This window comes from Podarcis filfolensis, assembly GCF_964270895.1.
Source record: "Podarcis filfolensis genome assembly, chromosome: 13".
In the NCBI taxonomy this organism is placed as follows: domain Eukaryota; kingdom Metazoa; phylum Chordata; class Lepidosauria; order Squamata; family Lacertidae; genus Podarcis; species Podarcis filfolensis.
In genome coordinates, this window is record NC_139615.1 from 52663245 (window position 1) to 52683165 (window position 19921).

General features: G+C 45.1%; 1 protein-coding gene across 3 annotated transcripts; it reads left to right on the forward strand.

The window, feature by feature from the left end:
• Positions 1-3483: 3483 nt before the first annotated feature.
• DAO (D-amino acid oxidase) lies at positions 3484-18510 on the forward strand. Of its 3 annotated transcripts, XM_083583985.1 has the most exons (12): positions 3485-4198; positions 5507-5627; positions 6832-7050; positions 8702-8816; positions 9242-9318; positions 9867-9932; positions 10408-10462; positions 12713-12817; positions 13104-13186; positions 14852-14969; positions 17733-17831; positions 18154-18510. In XM_083583985.1, the coding sequence occupies exons 3-12, from the start codon at positions 6857-6859 to the stop codon at positions 18283-18285; spliced, it is 1044 nt and encodes a 347-aa protein (XP_083440111.1). In that variant the 5' UTR covers positions 3485-4198; positions 5507-5627; positions 6832-6856; the 3' UTR covers positions 18286-18510. The 3 variants fall into 3 exon arrangements, with proteins under 3 accessions (XP_083440112.1, XP_083440111.1, XP_083440113.1); XM_083583986.1 differs by lacking the exon at positions 5507-5627 and having other exon boundaries at positions 3484-4198; positions 6835-7050; XM_083583987.1 differs by lacking the exons at positions 3485-4198; positions 5507-5627 and having other exon boundaries at positions 6838-7050; positions 8755-8816.
• Positions 18511-19921: the final 1411 nt, after the last annotated feature.

Below are 19921 nucleotides of genomic sequence, written 5' to 3' on the forward strand. Positions count from 1 at the left end.
ATGGTATTCCAGCTGAACTATTTAAAATTTTAAAAGATGATGCTGTTAAGGTGCTACACTCAATATGCCAGCAAGTTTGGAAAACTCAGCAGTGGCCAGAGGATTGGAGAAGATCAGTCTACATCCCAATCCCAAAGAAGGGCAGTGCTAAAGAATGCTCCAACTACCGCACAATTGCACTCATTTCACACGCTAGCAAGGTTATGCTTAAAATTCTACAAGGAAGGCTCAAGCAGTATGTGGACCGAGAACTCCCAGAAGTGCAAGCTGGATTTAGAAGAGGCAGAGGAACCAGAGACCAAATTGCAAACATGCGCTGGATTATGGAGAAAGCCAGAGAGTTCCAGAAAGACATCTACTTCTGCTTCATTGACTATGCAAAAGCCTTTGACTGTGTTGACCACAGCAAACTATGGCAAGTTCTTAAAGAAATGGGAGTGCCTGATCACCTCATCTGTCTCCTGAGAAATCTCTATGTGGGACAAGAAGCTACAGTTAGAACTGGATATGGAACAACTGATTGGTTCAAAATTGGGAAAGGAGTACGACAAGGCTGTATATTGTCTCCCTGGTTATTTAACTTATATGCAGAATTCATCATGCGAAAGGCTGGGCTGGATGAATCCCTAGCCGGAATTAAGATTGCTGGAAGAAATATCAACAGCCTCAGATATGCAGATGACACAACCTTGATGGCAGAAAGTGAGGAGGAATTAAAGAACCTTTTATTGAGGGTAAAAGAGGAGAGCGCAAAATATGGTCTGAAGCTCAACATCAAAAAAACGAAGATCATGGCCACTGGTCCCATCACCGCCTGGCAAATAGAAGGAGAAGAAATGGAGGCAGTGAGAGATTTTACTTTCTTGGGTTCCATGATCACTGCAGATGGTGACAGCCGGCACGAAATTAAGAGACGCCTGCTTCTTGGGAGGAAAGCAATGACCAACCTAGACAGCATCTTAAAAAGTAGAGACATCACCTTGCCAACAAAGGTCCGTATAGTAAAAGCTATGGTTTTCCCAGTAGTGATGTATGGAAGTGAGAGCTGGACCATAAAGAAGGCTGATCGTCGAAGAATTGATGCTTTTGAATTATGGTGCTGGAGGAGACTCTTGAGAGTCCCATGGACTGCAAGAAGATCAAACGTATCCATTCTGAAGGAAATCAGCCCTGAGTGCTCACTGGAAGGACAGATCGTGAAGCTGAGGCTCCAATACTTTGGCCACCTCATGAGAAGAGAAGACTCCCTGGAAAAGACCCTGATGTTGGGAAAGATGGAGGGCACAAGGAGAAGGGGACGACAGAGGACGAGATGGTTGGATAGTGTCTTCGAAGCTACAAACATGAGTCTGACTAAACTGCGGGAGGCAGTGGAAGACAGAAGTGCCTGGCGTGCTCTGGTCCATGGGGTCATGAAGAGTCGGACACGACTAAACGACTAAACAACAACAAAACTAGCCAAGTATTCTTGTACTATCTCCTTAGTTATTCTGGGCTGTGTTTCCTCTGCTGAATCATTTGCTCCAAATTCTTCAGGTCGGGCATTATTTTCTTTATCGGAGAAGACTGAGGCAAAGAAGGCATTGAGGAGTTCAGCCCTTTCTGTGTCCCCTGTTTGCATTTCACCATCTTCTCCTCTGAGTGACCCCACTGTTTCTTTGTTCTTCGTTTTGCTACGAACATACCCATAAAAGCCTTTTTTGTTGCTTTTAACCTCTCTAGCAAGCCTGAATTCATTCTGTGCTTTACCTTTTCTGACTTTGTGTCTACACGTGCTGGCTATTTGTTTGAATTCCTCTTTGGTGGTTTCCCCCCTTTTCCATTTTTTGTACACATCCTTTTTTAATCTTAACTCAGTTAAAAGTTCTTTAGATAGCCACCCTGGCTTCTTTAGGCACCTTCCATGTTTCCGTCTCATTGGTATTGCCTGAAGTTGTGCTTTTACTATCTCCCTCTTAACAAACTCCCAGCCATCATGAACTCCCTTTCCTTTTAGTATTACTGTCCATGGGATCTCACCCAGCACTTCTCTAAGTTTTATGAAGTCGGCTTTCTTAAAGTCAAGAAATTGAGTCCTAGTATGCTTGGCTGCTCCTTTCTGCTGTATAGTAAACTTCAGAAGAGCATGATCACTCGTGCCTAATGATCCTTCCACTTCTACCCCACTAACCAGGTCATCAACATTGGTTAGGACCAGATCTAAAATTGCTGTTCCTCTTGTTGCTTCTCCCACTTTCTGGACAATGAAGTTGTCTGCAAGGCCAGTGAGGAATCTGTTTGACCTTATGCTCTTGGCTGAGTTTGACATCCAACAAATATCTGGGTAATTGAAGTCCCCCATTACTACTATCTCCCTTCCTTTTGCATGCTTGGCCATCTGTTCCAGGAAGGCATCATCTATGTCCTCCGTTTGGCTTGGGGATCTATAGTAAACTCCCACAATGAGGTCACTGTTATTCTTCTCTCCCTTAATTTTGACCCAAATGCTCTCACTTTGGCTTTGAGGTTCTAAATCTTGGATCTCTTCACAGGTATACACATCCCTGACATATAACGCCACTCCTCCTCCTTTCTTGTCTGGTCTGTTTCTCTGAAATAGATTGTATCCCTCCATTATTACATTCCAATCGTGGGACTTATCCCACCAGGTTTCAGTGATGCCTATTATGTCATATTTAGTTTGCTGTACCAAGAGCTCAAGCTCATCTTGTTTATTTCCCATGCTTTGCGCATTAGCGTACAGACATTGAAGTCCATTAATCATTCCCCCGTGTCTCTTATTTAAGGATGTTTTCCTCCCACCACTAGGTCTGCGTGCTGTTTGCTCCATTCGGTCTATGACATTTGGATGATCATCTTCATCAATTGATAGACTCCTACCTTCAGGAGCACTGTCTCCCTCCCCCACATTAGTCAGTTTAAAGCCCTCCTGATGAGGTTTCTGAGATTTTTGGCAAAAACATTCCTCCCAACCGTTGTGAGGTGCAGCCCATCGCTTGCCAGAAGTCCATCTTCAAGAAAGTGCAGTCCGTGATCTAAGAATCCAAACCGTTCCTGTTTACACCATTTGCGAAGCCAGCTGTTCACTTCCACTATTTTTCCCTCTCTCCCTGGGCCACGTCGTTCAACTGGGAGGACAGATGAGATGAAACTGGGAGGACAGATGAGATGACAGATCAGCTTGTCTATAATTCTGCCATTTATGTTAATTTTATTTATGGAGTTCCTTTGTTCACCTTTTTTCAACTGCCAGACTAACAGCTTCCCCGGTTTATTTGCGTGCTCAAATTATTTTTGTTTTGCTCTTTTTATTTTCCAGCTAATTTCCTCATTTATAATCATTGAATATTGGGTTTGTAATGTTTTGATTGCTTGTTTTACAGCCTCTTTATTTGCCTTCTTTGGCAGCTGTTTCTCCTTTTTCATAATTCCTCTAATATTTCTTTTTTCTTTTTCTCTCTCACTTTCCTTTTAAATGAGTTTTGTTGTATAAAGAGTCCTCTCATTGCAGCCTTGCTTGCATCCCAGACCGTCTGTAACTTTGTTTGCCCTTGACTGTTTATTTCAAAATAATCCGTCAAGGTCTTTTTGGCTTTTTCAACAATTTTTTGATCATCTAATAAATCATCATTTAATCTCCATCTAAAAGAGATTTTGCTTTCTTTTTGTAGTTCCATAATCAGGGAATTATGGTCTGAAAAGGTTCTGGGATTGATTTCAATTTTTTTGACTCTTGTTTCCAATTCTTTGGAAATCCATACAGAATCTATTCTCGAGCTGCTATCATGTCTGTTACTACTGCTTTGGAACTTGCTCCTGTCACTTTAGACCACGGCATCTGCTTCCCCTTCAGCTGACAGCCAGCTCTTCCCTCTTCCCACTTCCTGAATGCAGGTCATGGAAGCTTGTCAAGGCCTGACACAGAGTCCCAGTTTGAAACAGGGAGTTCTCTCGGGAAAATGCCAACTCTTCAGCTTTGGCAGAACAGAAGGTTAAACTCCACCTCATTCTCCCCCATGTTCATTCTACAGGGAACTTTGACCCCTCTTTCCAAGCTCCTGAAATGCATAAGGTTTGTGACTAGTCACCTTGCAAGTCGTTCTCAGGATCCAGTCTGGAGACTGCCTGCCTGCCTACAACTTGGGGCCATGGTTGAGTGAAAAAGCATTTCTGGAAAGTGTATTTTGTCAGCAAGAGGGTAACATTTATTTATTTTCTTTCTTTTGACTTGCTAAAAACAAATGTGCCTGCCTGGTGGTTGTGTGTGCTTGCAGAAAACATTGCTTTCTTTCATTGTTTCTGAATTCTGCCCTTTGAGGGGATTGGCTTGAAAGCAGTAGGAACTGGCAAAGAACTGGCTTGAAAGGAACTGAAAACAGGCTGGGCTTTCCGTATTCAGTTATCTCCTGGGCTGCTGCTGTTTTGCAAATTGGTTAAATGTGGCTTCTGACATGTTAAGTTTTCAGAATTGCAGCTTCCATTGTGAATAATTTTAGAAGTCCCTGCTTCTGAGTCTTTGCAGTTGTCAAGCAAGACATGATGGTGTATGGCAAGCTAGTTTCCCCTAAACCCTTGGAAGACAGAGGAAATCTGGTTGATAATGCCAGCATAACCTCAGCATTTCAGTGATTAAAATGAGGAAACACTTGAAATACCCATAGTTTCACCCAAGGTCAGTCCAAGACATTTTGGCACCTGAGTTGAAGCACAAAATGACACCTACCTGCTGCCAGGGAAAAGGGTACATGAAGATCTGCACTGGAAACGGGGGGGGGGGGCATTCTAATCAACCTCACCCAATGGTTGAACTGGGAATCAAGGTCTGGGGGGGGGAGCTATGAATCATCAAGGGCAGATGCAGAGCCCAGGAGATGCCACAGGGCAGCCCTCCACCATTTCCTCCCTAGGGGTGGGAGGCCAGCAGCACCTCCTATTCACCCTGGGAGTTGTAAAGCAGGCGGTGGATCTGACCTCCAAGGAGCATGCAGCAACTGTGGTGGCAGCAGCGGCAGGCAGTGCATACCCTGGAGGCAGGAACTGCTGCCCCTGTGGATCCTGCCTCCCTAGGCTGTCTCCTCATATTGCTTCATTCCAAACAAAACTGCCTGGACACCCATCCCCTACATCACACATTAAAGAAGGCTGTTGTTTGTTGCATGCTGTGCTCATGTACTCTGCACTAAAGAGGTTCTCTGTTAACTTTAAAAAACAAACAAACCCACAAAGGTGAATGCAGGAAGCTGCCTTTTCCCAAGTCAGACCATTAGTTCACCTAACTCAGTATTGTCTACACTGACTGGCAGCAGCTTCCCATGGGTGCACATTCCACTGTGTGTGCTCTTTGAGTTAAAGATCTACTAGAAAATCCATACTTGTTTCTCAGTGTGTTGTCAGCAGTTCAAAATACACCTTGGCAGCTGCAGGGGTGGGGGATGGGCAGGCTGTGTTCTGGACGGATGCCTTACAGTTCATGTGCATTAATTTACATGTGGGCCTTTCTCCCCAGCCTGGTGCCCTGTATAAATCATAAGAGCCTGCTGGATCAGGCCAGTGACCCATTGAGCCCAGCCTCCTGTTCCCACAGTGCTGAAGCAGTTGGCAACTGGAAGCCCACCAGCAAGATCCTTACTCATCCTTACTCACAGTCCCCAAAGCTGCAACCTTTCCTCATAGGGAAAAAGGCTTCGTTTGACCAGTCCCTGGGACAGTCCCTGGCTGGTTTGTTTGTTTGCAGCAGTCCGTTATAAACTACCATCCAGTCTATCTTTCAAAAGAGAGCAACACATTTACTGTTTGTATCAAACTCCAGCATTACCAAGAATATTCACGTTTGATGGTTCGTGGAGGATAAGGCTGCTATGCTCTGCCCCCGTGGTTGGAGGGAGGCAGCAATTTTCCTGAATCCCAGTTGCTGGCAAGTGCAGGAGGGGAGAGTGGTCCTGAGCTTGGCTCCTGCCTGCTGGCTTCCCCTGGGGGCATCTGCTTGGCCCCTGTGAGAACAGGAGGCTGGACCAGATGGGCCAATGGCCTGATCCAGCAGCCTCTTCTCCTGTTCTTATGGAAGAAAGCAAATTCTTTTTTTTAAGCTAGCACAGTCCCCCCCCCCAAAAAAAACCCTCACATTTTGTTATTCTGGCAATAAGCTTTTCTGCCACTTGCAGGGTTTCTTTCTGCTGTCTTTCTTTGAAAGAAACGGCTGTGCTGACAGAATAGCCATTCAAGACTCTGCCACAAGGGAAGCCAAGTTCTCTGGCCAGTGGGTGCAGAGTTTTGAGAACTGGGAAGCAGCCCTTTCATGCCGGCATTCCTGTGCACAGAGGGATCTACTGTTAGCCCCTAAGCAGAGGGGGCGGCATCTGGAGGGTGTGCCAGGCTCTCCCGGCTGGAGTGTGGCACACTGACCTAGAAACTCACCAGCCTGCATGCTTTTGTGCCTTCCAATCCTAGGGTTGCCATATTTCAAAAAGGAAGAATCAGGACACCCCAAAAGTTGTTGAGCTTTTTGGTAAATCTACCAAAGAATAAAATAAAATTGGGATTAAGGAGTTTTCCTGGGATGGGGGATGGTGTGTGTGCTTTGTCTTGTTGGTGTAGTAGTTGCAGCACTTGCAACTCTTCTTCTGAGAGGAAATGCTCTATAGTGGGGGACAAAAAAATGGGGAGGTCAAGGAGGGGCAAGGAAGTGAGAAAAGTCCTTATTTTAATCTGAGGAATGTTGGAGGGGATGCAAATAGAGTTACCAAGCCTAGGTATGGCCAACCAGGAATGAGTTCTGCTATGTTTGTTGGGATTTAATGCCAGGTGCACAAAGCTGTAGCCATTTTCTTCCCCCAGGAGAGAATTTAAGCCCCCCACCATGCGTGTTGCTGTGATTGGAGCCGGCATCATTGGACTGTCCACAGCCCTCTGCATCCGTGACCGATACCACTCAGCAGATCAGCCCCTGGAAATAGAGATCTATGCCGACCAGTTTACGCCTCACACCACCAGCGACGGGGCAGCGGGTCTTTGGCAGCCATATCTCTACGACAAGGGAAACACTCAAGAAACGTAAGACCCCTTTCACTCTACAGGACGGTGGAGTCAGGGTTGGCACTTGGCGGTGGTAGAAAATGTCACGGGACATAACAGACATCTTAGAGGGGCATTTGACAAAACATCATTCTCAGTTGGTTGGTTTTGGTTAGCTGAATTTGTTCTGTGACAACCTGCGAGAGGTGAGCTTACAGGGAACCAGGCAGAGGGCCTTCTCGGTAGTGGTGCCTGCCCTGTGGAACGTCCTCCCAGCAGATGTCAAGGCAATAAGCAACTATTTTACTTTTAAAAGACAACTGAAGGCGGCCCTGCTTAGGGACCTTTTTAATGTATGATGCTGTATTGTTTTTAATATTCGGTTGGAAGCCGCACAGAGTGGCTGGGGAAACCCAGCCAGATAGGCGGGGTATAAATATTATTATTATTATTATTATTATTATTATTATTATTATTATTATATCTAGACATATTTGGCCTTTAGCTTAAAAATGTATAAATTACTTCCTTTGGCCTTTCAGACTGCTGTTTCTACACCTTACTTAATATAGTGCTCTCTGATTGCTTTACATTTTTTTCTGTACACCATCAGTGACAGGTGTACAAGTTTTGTTAAGCATGTTGTGTTTGCCATTACATATTTTTTATTTGTCTGAGAAAAATTCCATAAAAATCAAATTATTTATAAAAACAAACAAACATAAGACTAAAAGCTTTGGATTCCCTGATAATTGAGGAATTGCATCCCTATATGTTCTCATCTGAGTAGCTCATCCTTACACTGAGCCTTGTTGGTTCAGTCTCCCTGCTCTGCGTGTGTCGCTTTCAGTGAGGACTAAACTGCAGAGAGGCAAATCTGAACTAAATATTCAGAAAAACTTCCCAAGGATAAGAGCAGTGGAGAGGTTGGTGAGGCCTTCTTTCTGTGAAGGCCTAGACAGGCAGGCAGCAGAAGTATGCTTCAAGCTGAAGGTAGTCAGCCATTTTGAAGGGAGTTGGAAGTGTTTCAGTGGGTCATTGTTTCCCATGGATGACACATAAGCAGAGCTGGGTTGGGTCAGTGCCTGGATAGGTGGAGGCCTGGAACCCACACATACACCCCTTTGGGATCCCAGATGGAAGAAAGGCAGGAGAAAAAGGGAAGAAAATGAAGGAAGGAGCCTGGCCCCTTCCCAGATCCATGTGTTTCCCTTCCTTTCCCAGTGCATCTGTGAGAAGCAGACTGGAAGCCATTTTGGATTAACCATGGCTATGTCAACGTTGTCCAAAAACAAAGAACTGTGGCTAATCAAACTGTTTTATGAATTTGGTTGAAACACATGGTACTGTAGCTAAGGTTAACCACAGTTTAGAGTCTGAATGGGATGCTAAACTGTGGGTAGTTGAAATCAAAAGCAAATACTTCCCAACTCCTCCTTGCAGACATACTGGAGAAGGGGAGGAGAGGGGGAGCATGCCAGCCTCGGTGGGGGTGGGTTGGACTAATTCCTGGCACAATAAACAATCCACCATTACAGGAAAGGCATTGTATTGGCATATTTGTCTTGGGAGAGGCATTGCATCGGGAGACTCATCCATTCTGTTTTCTGGTAGACCATCAAGTTGCAGGAAAATTTACAGTACAATCCTAGAGTGTGTAATTGTCTGACTGTATTATTTAATATGACAGACTCTGGAATAAAGAGACTTTTGATTATCTTCTTCAACACATTAATTCACCAGAAGCTGAGGAGATGGGGTTGTTTCTGCTCTCTGGATATAATCTCTTTACACAGCCAGTTCCGGTAAGTAACTGATGTTAAATAAGAGCAATTATTTCAAAGGATGTTTGGTCTTCCTTGTAGAAGGAGTTCTGAAGTATTGCATAGACAGATGATAATGGGAGACTGCTTTCAATGGCCTATTTGTATGACACTCAGTATGGCTATTTTTGCATCACTGCAAAGCAGAGGGGGAAACCCACAACCAATAGGTGTAGGAACATGAGGCTCAGGTGCATCTCAGGTGCATCTCTCTTCGTTAGTGGAATCTATTCTAATTTCTTGAATGACTTGCTCAAGAAGTGGTGCATGAATCACAGTTAAATGACGCCATTTGGTACAAATTATCAATTTTCACAGAGAACAAGGTGACTGGACCAGAGCATCTTAGACATGTGGACTCTTCCCTCAGTTGCCTTATAACTGGCACAATACTTTCTCCTCTGCAGGACCCATCATGGAAGAATATCGTTTTGGGATTTAGGACCTTGTCACGGAAAGAGCTTGAGCTCTTCCCTGGCTACAGGTATTGATCAATTCTCTCTTCCCTTTAGGTTTTGGGTGTTTGCTTTGTGAGATAAGGCTGACATGACCTCTCTGGTGGGCTAGGAGGCCATCTAGAGCAGGACTAAAATGAGGAGGGGGAGACGTAAATTCCAGTGGCATAAATGGCACTCCCTGGATGTGACGGCTATTATAGAATCATAGACTTGCAGAAACCTCCTCCAGAACCTTCCAAGACTAACAGGGAGTGTGCCAAGAGGCCCCACAGTGGCCCCGGGCACCGGGAACCACTGACCCTCTGACTCCCAGCTCAACATTCCAGTCACCAGAGGCAAGCAGAACATGCGCTCGAAAGGGTGCATTGCCACTTGAGGAAGGTGGATGGGATGGATGGAGTCCACCAAGAGAGAGTCGCTTTCCATCCTCTCTCAACAACGCCCTCTCCACTTTATGCGATTTCACATGTATGCATGTAGCCCGGGAACAAAAGCCCTGCATAAGTGAAGGGACCCCTGTATTTTAGATGGTAGCCCATTTCTATGTCCTTATCTTTCATTTCCCTGGTTTCAGCTATGGTTGGTTCAACACAGCTCTGATGCTGGAGGGCAAACGATATCTACCCTGGCTTACAAAGAGGTGTGTATGATATTTGCTTTCTTCTCTCTGTTCTGACAATATCCATACTGACCATGAGAAGGTGCCTTGTCAGAGTTTGACCATTGGTCTGCCAAGCTCGGTATTATCTCTATACTGACTGGCTCTTCAGTTCCCTCCCAGCCCTACCCGGAAATGCCCTTGGGAACGGAACATGGAACCTTCCACAGGCATAGCAGGTGCTCTGCAAGTGCCCTTTGTCCGGAAGAGGCTGCCAGCCAGCCATGGTTCCTGTCAAGATACTCCATTTCATTCCATTTCTCCTACTCCGGCTGGCTTTTCAGGGTTCCTCTTGCCCTAATAGTCACCCAGCATCCAGTGCCAACAGTCAGCCCGCATGCTGAGACCTCACTGAGCTCTTTCTAGGGATGTCACCAGAATTGGAGAAGTGTCAGAATGTTAGCCATCAGTCACAGTGGCTCGCCCTGTTGTTTACAAGGCAACATTTGTCTTACAGGTTAAAGCTGCAGAGCGTCAAGTTCTTTCATCGGAAAATTGAGTCCTTCCAGGAGGTTAGTTGGGAATTTAAATGTATTCTGGGAGGGGCATTGATAAAGGTATTTCCCTTCTCCACCAGCTGTGGACAGGATTAGATAGAGGGGGAGGGGGAGTCTATCGTTAGGCTTTAAATATGGCTGCATTTTGAGCAGAACTGGAGCAAGGAATTTTGGGGAAGGAGAAAGCTTTGAGGTCTGAGGTTTTTCACAGTCCAGTGGTATACAAAATTTCAATAAATAAATAAATTCTGAATTCCTGCAAGATTGTAAAAATCATAATAATAACCCACCCATATATATGTTTACATGAACTGTATTTAATTTATTGAATAACACAATATAAAAACAAATTGGTTATGATTCTTGCATTGCACAGCACAGGTTTGGATTAGAATTAGATGGCCCTTTGGTTCCCTCCCAGCTCTGCCGTTCTATGCTTCTGTGAATTAATGTGGCCCAGTTGCTTCCCTTTCCTCAGATTAGCCATAACCCTGGAAGGTGGGACCAGCCTTAAAACCTTTCCACCAGTCTGGAGTAGTTTCCCCCTAGCATCTCCTGTGGTCATTCCAATCCTCTCCTGGAGTTTTCTTAAATACGCTTGGATAGAAATATGTCAGTTGCTGGTAAAAAGCCATTCTGGAACTTTGGCATCTTTGACAAAGGTTTACAAAAGACAAAGTTGAAATTCTTCAATATTGCCAAGGGACAATGTGTCGTCTACAACACAGGATCAAAGATGATAGGATATTCCAGACTAGGAGTCCCAAACTTTTTTTTAGCCCTTGGGGCATATTTGGAAATTTTGGAAACTGATGGTAGCACAACCAAAAACCTTTTTACAAAAGAAAAACCAGCTATGTTCAGATGCGACCCCCCCCCGACAGGTGAAGCACCTGTGCTCCCCACTCAACACCTCCTTTAAATTATAAACATTGGAAGGGTAGGGGGCATTGGCAGTTGCCAAGGGTTATATCTGAGGGTTCCTTGGAGTCCTTCGGAACCACGTTGGGAAATCACTTTGAGACACTAGACCAGCCTTGGGTCCCAGCTATTGTTGGACTACAACTCCTCCCATCAGCCTCAGCCAGCATGGCCCAGTGGTCAGGGATGATGGGAACTGTAGTCCAACAATACACACCACACATTATGATGCCACTTTAAACAGACACAGCTTCCCCCCAAAAATTATGGGACCTGTGGTTTGTTAAGCGTACTGAGACGTGTGAAGAGGCCCCTCTCTCTCCTGCAACTACATGGATGCTTTAGCTGAGATTCCTGCATTGCAGGGGGTTGGACTAGATGAACATTGGGGTCCCTTCCAACTCTACAATTCTAAGATTCTATGACTCCCAGAGCGAAATAACAATCAATCCCTCCTCACAGGGAATCCTATAGCTCTGGAGGTTTCATAACGACTCTCAGGATCCTTAACACACTACAGTTCTCAGAATTCCTTGGGGGAAGCCTTGATTATTTAAAGTGACAACCTAGTGCTCTAAATGCTTGGTGTGACTGTAAGCCCAGACATCCCTGTGGCGATCACACAGGGTCCCTGGACGTTTCACCGTCTATTGATCCCTGTGCCACCACTTTATTTCTTGCTGCCACCACCCAGGCCCTACCTGGGAAAATACTGAGTCCAGTCAGGGTTAAATTGGAACATAAACTTCTGTTTATTTATTGCAGTTTAACAAGCGTGTGTGGTTTCATAAACGGTATCGGTCCATTACAATCATGGGGTGCCTATCCAGACCTATAACTTCCGCTACCTGCTCTCACTCACTAAACCACCTCTCAGATATTTACTTGTCTTCCTAGCGCCTAACTGTTCCTGACTCAACTTATTTCGCTACACTAACTCCACCTACCCCCAGACTCTATCCCAATTCACTCCTACTCCAACCAACCAACCACCCAACTCCCAACGAACTCCTCCCTTTGCCCCTCCCAGAGCTGGTTTTATAGTTCCTCTGACTCTACCCCCTGGGTTCTGATTGGGTAACCTGTTTAACTATTTCACCTCCAGCACTCTCATATGTTAATGTCACAATCCCCAACCAGCTGCCCTCTCTCTAGATATTTCTGGAGTATGGCTCCAATAATTCCTGCCCTGCTTTAGGCAGATATGGTGGACTTTCCAAACCATTTTTGGCTAAGCAGGACAGAAAACCAGGGTGGCCAACCTCTGGCCTTCCATATGTTTTTGGATTCCAGTTCCCATTTGCCTTCAGAGACAGTAACACCACAAATCTGTCTTTTGCTTAGTTGATGGCTGAAGGAGTGGACATCATAATCAACTGCACAGGGGTTCGTGCTGGGGAGCTACAACCTGACCCTGAGTTATGCCCGGGTCGGGGCCAAGTCATCAAGGTGAGGCCAGGCTTTCTAGGATTCTTTTGGCTGCCTTGCAAGAAGGGAAGAAGCTGCCTGTGTCCTGGTGGGGCTAAGATGGGGTTGATGGGTCAGCAAATCCGTGACAATGCTCAAGCTGAGGATCCAGACCAGAGTCAGGAGTTTTATACGGCAAGATGGGGCTTGATTTGAATAATAATAAAAAAAGATGGGGCTTGATTTGTTCCTCAGGTCACCTGATTCCTGCTGGGGTGAATGCAGCAATACAGCCTTGCTGTTGCCTCTGCTTGTTTTGTCTCTCTAGGTCGAGGCCCCCTGGGTGAAGCATTTCATCATCACCCATGATGTTGAGACTGAGATCTATAACACACCTTACATCATACCTGGGTAAGGAAAACATAACTGACTATGACAGAATGCCGTCCTCCCCAATTGGATGCCTTCCAGATGTTTGCTCCTCCAGCTCCCATCAGGCCCTGCCAGTGTGCTGATGAGTTGTACTGCAAAACATCTGGAGGACTCCTCGTTGGGGAAGCCCAATGGCATTTGTGTTGTGGACCCAAATAAATGCTTGCTCAGGGTTGGGGAATCTCAAGCCCAGGGTCTGGGTGCAGCCTTCCAGGCCTCTTTGGTGCTTAGGACCCTTCTTGGTCTGCACCCTCACTTCATACCATCTGCCCACGGTGGCAATGCTGCTTGCTTGCCTGGAGGGAGGGAGGGGCATGTGAGGTGCCGGGTGCAGAGATTTCTGGAATGTAGCCTAATGTACAAAGATAAGTGTCGCATCTCGCCCACTTTTGCCTTTGTGGGGATGGACAGATCTGTCCTTCCGAGTCCTCTCAGTTTCAAATTTTTCCAGCTTTGGATTAAGTTGTCCACATTTCTGCAGCAATGTCTGATTTTTTATTTATTTTTTTAATCCTCACAAAAATTCTTCAGCTTTTTATGTGCAAATTTCTCCTAATTAACACTTTTTTCATTAGGGATAGAAGGAGCTGTCCATTTCAGTTCTCTCTCTTTCTGGTTTTGCTAATCATAAGTTCAGTTCACATTTTGCGATTTTAAAAAACCCTTCATGAAAATTATTCAGCATTTTACATGTAGATTTCTGCTAACAAACACATTTTTATCTGTAGTTTTGACTCATGTACACGTTTTTGCAAACTCTTTCCCCTCATATGGTGCATTTTTGCATGTTATTTTCACAATATATTCATTTCTATGCACACTGTCACCTAATAAGCACATTTCTGCAAACATTTGCTGGAGAACTGCATTGCAAGGTTCAGTTAAGTGCAAATTTTGAAGGATGGCTTTGGTTCTCATATTGTTTCAGAAAGTGCAGATTTGATACATTCAAGTTTAAATGCAAACAGAATTGAAATTCTCCCTCAACCCCAGCCTCCAATCACTACTGGAATGCGGCCCCTATGAGGGTGATGTGGCCTTTGGGCTGAAACATTTCCACCCCCTGTGCTTTATGTGATTTCTTAACTCTTGTTCACTTGGCCATTTCAGGATCTGTTGCCCATCCCAACCCACAACACACAGAGGTAACAGATAGGACAGTAATCATGGGTCACATCCGCACCATGCATTTAAAGTGCATGGCTTCCCCTAAAGAATCATGAACTGTGGTTGTCCCCTCCCCCAAGCTACAACCCCCATACAAAGGACAGTTCCCAGGATTCTTTGGAAGAAACCATGTACTTTAAATGGTGTGGATGTGGCCTAAATGATCACAGGCCCAAAAAGCACCTCCTTGGGGCCTCTGGCCATCCTGGAGCCCTGGGACATTCGTGGTGTGATGCACACAAGCATTGCTTGGGAGACTCAGAGCGTCACTTCTCCCACAGGCAAAAGGAGCAGGAGCAGGATGCTGACACCAAATGCAATAGACTGCCATTGTAGCTTGGCAGTAGCCAGCCTGGCACACTTGTGTGACCTGGGCATGGGCCCTCCACCCTTGCTTGACACCATTTCTACCAACCTGGCTTAGGGCCGATTCCACACACACACACGCTGCCACTTCCCTTTCTGTTTCTGCTGTAGGAGCAACGCAGTGACATTGGGAGGAATATTTCAGCTGGGAAACTGGAGTCAAGAGAACAGCCCCCAGGACCACCAGCGCATTTGGCAAGGGTGCTGTGAGCTGCTTCCTAGCCTCCAGGTACAGTGACCAGCGTGGGTCAGTGCTGCTGCGGGGACTGAGCAGGCCGTCCTGCTCTCCAAGCCTTCCCTGTACACAGGGGGAAGTTCCAGGCGCAGCACAACCTGCTTTGAGTGTCCCTTGGGTTAAAGGAGTTCCTTTACTTATTTATTTTTTGAAATAATTGTTATTTGATTTTACAAATTCATTCACATAAGTAATATTATTACAGACATTAAAATTTACACAATATTCTCAAGTCTTCCCTCCTCACCTCCATGGGTTCTTTAAATAACTTTTTAAACTGCATATTATAAGTCCATCTAATTTACCATTCTCCATTGTATCCAAATCTTGTATCATTGCAAGAGTTATTTAAAGCCTGCCAAAGAGTTCAAGTGTTGATAGTGGTCTTTCAAGTACAATATATATTTATCCCATTCTTTGTTGAAGTTTTGATCCTCCTTGTGAGGAATGTGTGTGGTTGCTCACAAAGATAACAGCCAGGACTCTGACCTGTCTTTTACAGGTTTTATAGAGTGCAAACTATGTAGAGTGCAGAAGTCCAAAATCCATGTCTGCCTCAATCACTAGCAGATTCCAGAAGTGGTTTCTTCCGGTTTGCCTTCCAGCACAAAAGCCCAGGGAAACCCCCTCTCCGCCTCTTTTCCTTATGTTTATTCCCCTGGCGAAAACAACTCCTTGGGAGCCGTATTGTGGCTCATCTCAGACTGAGTGAGCCTTTGCAACCCCCCCCCTTCTTTCTTCATCCATTTCTCCTGAGGCCTCGCCTTCACCAGACCCTGACGAGGTGCAGCTGCTCCACAAAGGGGGAGGCTCTCTGGAAGTTCCTGCCTCTCTCCCCTCCCTTGATGGCAGCCCCTGACACTCCTGAGTTCTGATTTTCCCTGGTTAATCTTGCCCTCTCTGCGTAGTCCAATAATTTCATCTGCCAGTCCGCCCTAGTAGATATCTTGTCGTCTTTCGAACTCTGGGTAAGAAGCATCTTTGCTGCTGTTGTAGCATACATAAAGTCTTTTCAGTTTCTTCAGTATCTCTGCACCTACAATTCCTAACAAAAAGGTTTCTGGTTTTTTAACAAAAGTTATTTTAAACATTTTTTTTCCAATTCATTTTATATCATTTCCCAGAATTCCTTTACAATTCCACCACATATGATACAAGGTGTCTTCCTTTTCCTTACATTTCCAACAAACATTTGAACTTGTCCTATACATTTTTGCTAATTTACTCAGGGTTAAATATCAGCAATACATCATTTTCATATAATTTTCTGTTAAAGTATGACATGTAAATTTCAAATCCTCTCTCCATAGTTTTTCCCAGTGCTTTTTTGTGGGGGGATGCAAGGGTATGCATACCCCTAAACATTTTGTGAATCTTTGTACTTTTGTCCATTTACTGTATTTATTTTTCCTGATTTGAACTATAAAATGGTGATTTTCTTGAGTCAAAATGAGAGTACCCCTAAACATTATTTTAAAGAAGAAAGCACTGGTTTTTCCCATGCTGCAAACTGTATATTATACCCAAAATCTCTTGCTCTGGGTTAAAAGAGTTCCTGGTGGCTTAAAGAGTTTGTACCATGTTTGCACATACAAGTAATGTATAAATGGAGGCCAGCGGCAGGACATGCCTATCCGGTGGCAGACCTGTTTCATAACATTTGTATACAACAACCACAAAGAATAAAACAATGAAATTGTTAGTAAAAACAGTTATTACTGTTATTAAAAAATTAAAACCAACAATAAGCTAAAAAGCAAATTAAAGCACAGGTCAACATTCTCATAGCTCAGTCTCACTGTGCCTCTCACTGTGTGTTTAAGGGTCTCGTGGCTTATTTCCACCTCTAGAATAGATCGCATGGAGTCTGCAGAGGAGGGCTTTTCACATTTAGGGTTCTGTCGCTGAAATTGCCTGGATGAAGGGTGGTATATAAATTTAATAAATAATAATAATAATTTGTCCATCCCTAGGCATTAAAGCATCATATTGGCGCCCTCAGGGGGATGAGGGGTTGTGTGAACCCTGTTAGGATGCTGGAAGCAAAGCTCTATGAGGAAGAGAAGCAGAATTTGTTGCTATCTCTCTCTCCTCCCCCCCCCACCTTTTTTTCTTTTTTGGCTGGGTTTCTATATTAATCATGATTCTGGCAGGCAGAAATTCAGCAGGTGGGGAAGAGTTCCTTTCAATATTGCTGTTCGAGTGTTTGCAGTTATTGATAGCTTCCATTTGATAATTGTAGTGCTTTGAAGTCATTTCTGCACCAGGTAAAGTAAGTTTTAGCTCCCCCCTTTCCCCCCACCTGTCCTTTATTTTGTCTGCCCCGCCCTGTACTTTCCCCAACCCAAGGTGGCATCCCTAGATCTCAGACAGGGCTGTGCCCAACCCTGTGGCCCAGGAATGGGGGACCCGCAGGGGCCCTCCAGCTGTTTTTGGACTACAACTCCCATCACCCCTAGCTAACAGGACCAGTGGTCAGGGATGATGGGAATTGTAGTCCCAAAACAGCTGGAGAGCCAAGTTTGACAATCACTGCCCTTGATGGCAGGCTAGCTGGTGCTGACGGGGAGGGCCCACATCTGCTGCAGCTTCCTATCCTTGAGCTGGAGTTGCAACACCCCAGTCTTCTACCACTGTGTTATGGCTCTTCCACAGGAAGATTCAGTATAAGCACTGGCAAAGTGGATTGCTGTCCCTACTTCCCATGTTCTCTTATACTTGCCTGCTCTGAATAACCATGCATGTTGCTGCTTCCAGAAAGCCAAAATCATCCATGAATGGAGTGGTCATCGTCCCGTACGGCCAAGAGTCCGATTAGAACATCAGGCTGTTTGCCATGGGATGTTACAAGCAGAGGTGGGTAACTTTCCGTATGCATGGTGTGAATTGATTTGTGAAACAGGATCAGCCCTTGCATGGTATCTCACACATGCTGAGGCTAGGACTCTCATATAGCCTTGTGGGGGGGGGTGTTACTTTAAGGCTGCAGTCCTGTGTACGAGTAAGCTAGCCCTACTGAAATTTAGTGAAACAAAATGCAATTCTCTTGCAATGTGTTTGATGTGTGGATGGTGCATTAATCGACCCTGACATTCAGTTGCTGTAGGAAGTAATGTTTTCCTTCCTGCTGTTTTCCTTGGTGAAGTAGCTCTCTTCTTGCCTTTTCCTTCTCTCTCAGGTGATCCACAACTATGGCCATGGTGGTTTTGGGCTCACCATCCACTGGGGTTGTGCCATGGAGGTAGCCCACTTGTTTGGGAAGATTCTAGAAGACAAGAGGTTGGCCAAGCCTCCCCATGCCAACCTCTGAGCACGTGGCAACAGTTCAGGCCACTTTGCTGACTTTTACTTGCAGGATGGATCTGCCTTTGCAGGATTAAGGAGCCTAGTTTTTAACTGTTTTCATAGATTGTTTTGCTTTGTTTTTCTTGTATTGCTTTGTTCTTCTTGTAAACTTCTTGGAGTCTCCCCACCCTCTTACAATCAATTGGTATATAAATTATATGAAATAAAGAAATAATACTCTTAAAGATTATTCAAGGATGCAATCTGAAGGTATGATCCTGTCTACCTACTAAGACAATTTCTGCCAAAATAAAGGCAGCGTCCCTCAAGCTTTTACTATGCTGGTATTGGATGCTTGTTGCACATCCTGAAAGATACTTTACTGCTATGCTGGAGAGCCTATGGTCACAAGCGCACCTTCCTTCATATGTGGTGGCAGTGTGAAATATTAACAGCTTATTCGTGGTCTATATTCATGGACCTTTCTGCAATAAGAAACCAGTCTCTAACCCCAGACCTGGTATTAGCTCTCCTGGCCATTGACAGTGACTTAAATCCCACCCTTGTTCACAAGGAGCTGCTAAGACTGTTCTTTGCAATAGCCAGACTCAACATTGCCAAACATTGGAAATGTGCAGCAGGTCTCTCTAAGGATGGGTGTTTTGAGGGTACAGGACATTGCCTTGTCTGAGCATTTAACTCACCATAAGAGGGTTTTAAGAGGGTTACAAAACAAGGCCATTTTGATGTTGTATGGCAGTGGGTCCCAAACTGGGCAGTACCACCCCCTGGGGGTCAGTGGGATTACCAGAGAGGCATTAAGAGGCAAGGGGGCAGTAGCTGGGCACTGCCAGTATAAATGACTACCAGACTTTGAAAAACTGGTGTCACTGGTTCATGTTACTGGATTTTGTCGAATTAATGAACTAAATAGTTTCAACTAGATTTTAAATAAACGTGCAGTTGTTACTATTTGGGTCTGCTGGCACCAGAGCCCCACATCTCATCCCTTGAACCCTGAGGAGACACTTCTGCCACTGGACTCTAATGACTGGATTCTAGACTCCTCAGAGGCTCTGGAAAGACCTGAGGAGCTTTCTCCAAAGATACTCTGGCAGCTTGAAGCCCTGTGGCCAAGACAAAGCCAATGGTTGCAGGAAAAGGCACCACCCTGATAACTGGAAGACACAGTAACCAGAGAGCAGAGCCTTAGTCGCTGTGGTCATCTAGCCAAGACTATAAAACTTCAATGCACTCCTGAGACAACCTGCTTTGCCTGCCTTAGTTGCAGAATAACTCAGGGCTCATCCAGACTTACCCTTGCCCCAGCACTTTCCCCCAAGGAAACCTGATATTTACCACTGAATTGGAGCAAACATCAATTAGGCTTTCTTTGGATTGATGTTTGGTCCAATTTATCGCTAAAGAGCAGGTTTTCTGGGGGGAAGCAGCAGGGCAAGGGCAAAACAATGAGGTCCTGTGGCTAGAAAGTGCGGGACATGAAGAAAACTGCTTGGATCCCTGCTTTCTAAACACAGAACAAGCCCATGTCTGGATAAGCCCCTAAATGTGGTCCTCCTGAAGCAGCACCTTGTTGTGCCAGGTTGTTCCATCATCTCATGAGGCTACTCTCTACATCAGGCCAGGGCTAGCTGCTTAAC

Excerpts from the sequence above, each read along its gene's own strand:
- DAO (XM_083583986.1), top strand. The coding sequence starts at position 6,857 with ATGCGTGTTGCTGTGATTGGAGCCGGCATCATTGGACTGTCCACAGCC. Across the intron at positions 8,817-9,241 it reads TCTTTACACAGCCAGTTCCG|GACCCATCATGGAAGAATAT; the intron begins GTAAGTAACTGA and ends TCTCCTCTGCAG. Across the intron at positions 9,319-9,866 it reads GAGCTCTTCCCTGGCTACAG|CTATGGTTGGTTCAACACAG; the intron begins GTATTGATCAAT and ends CCCTGGTTTCAG.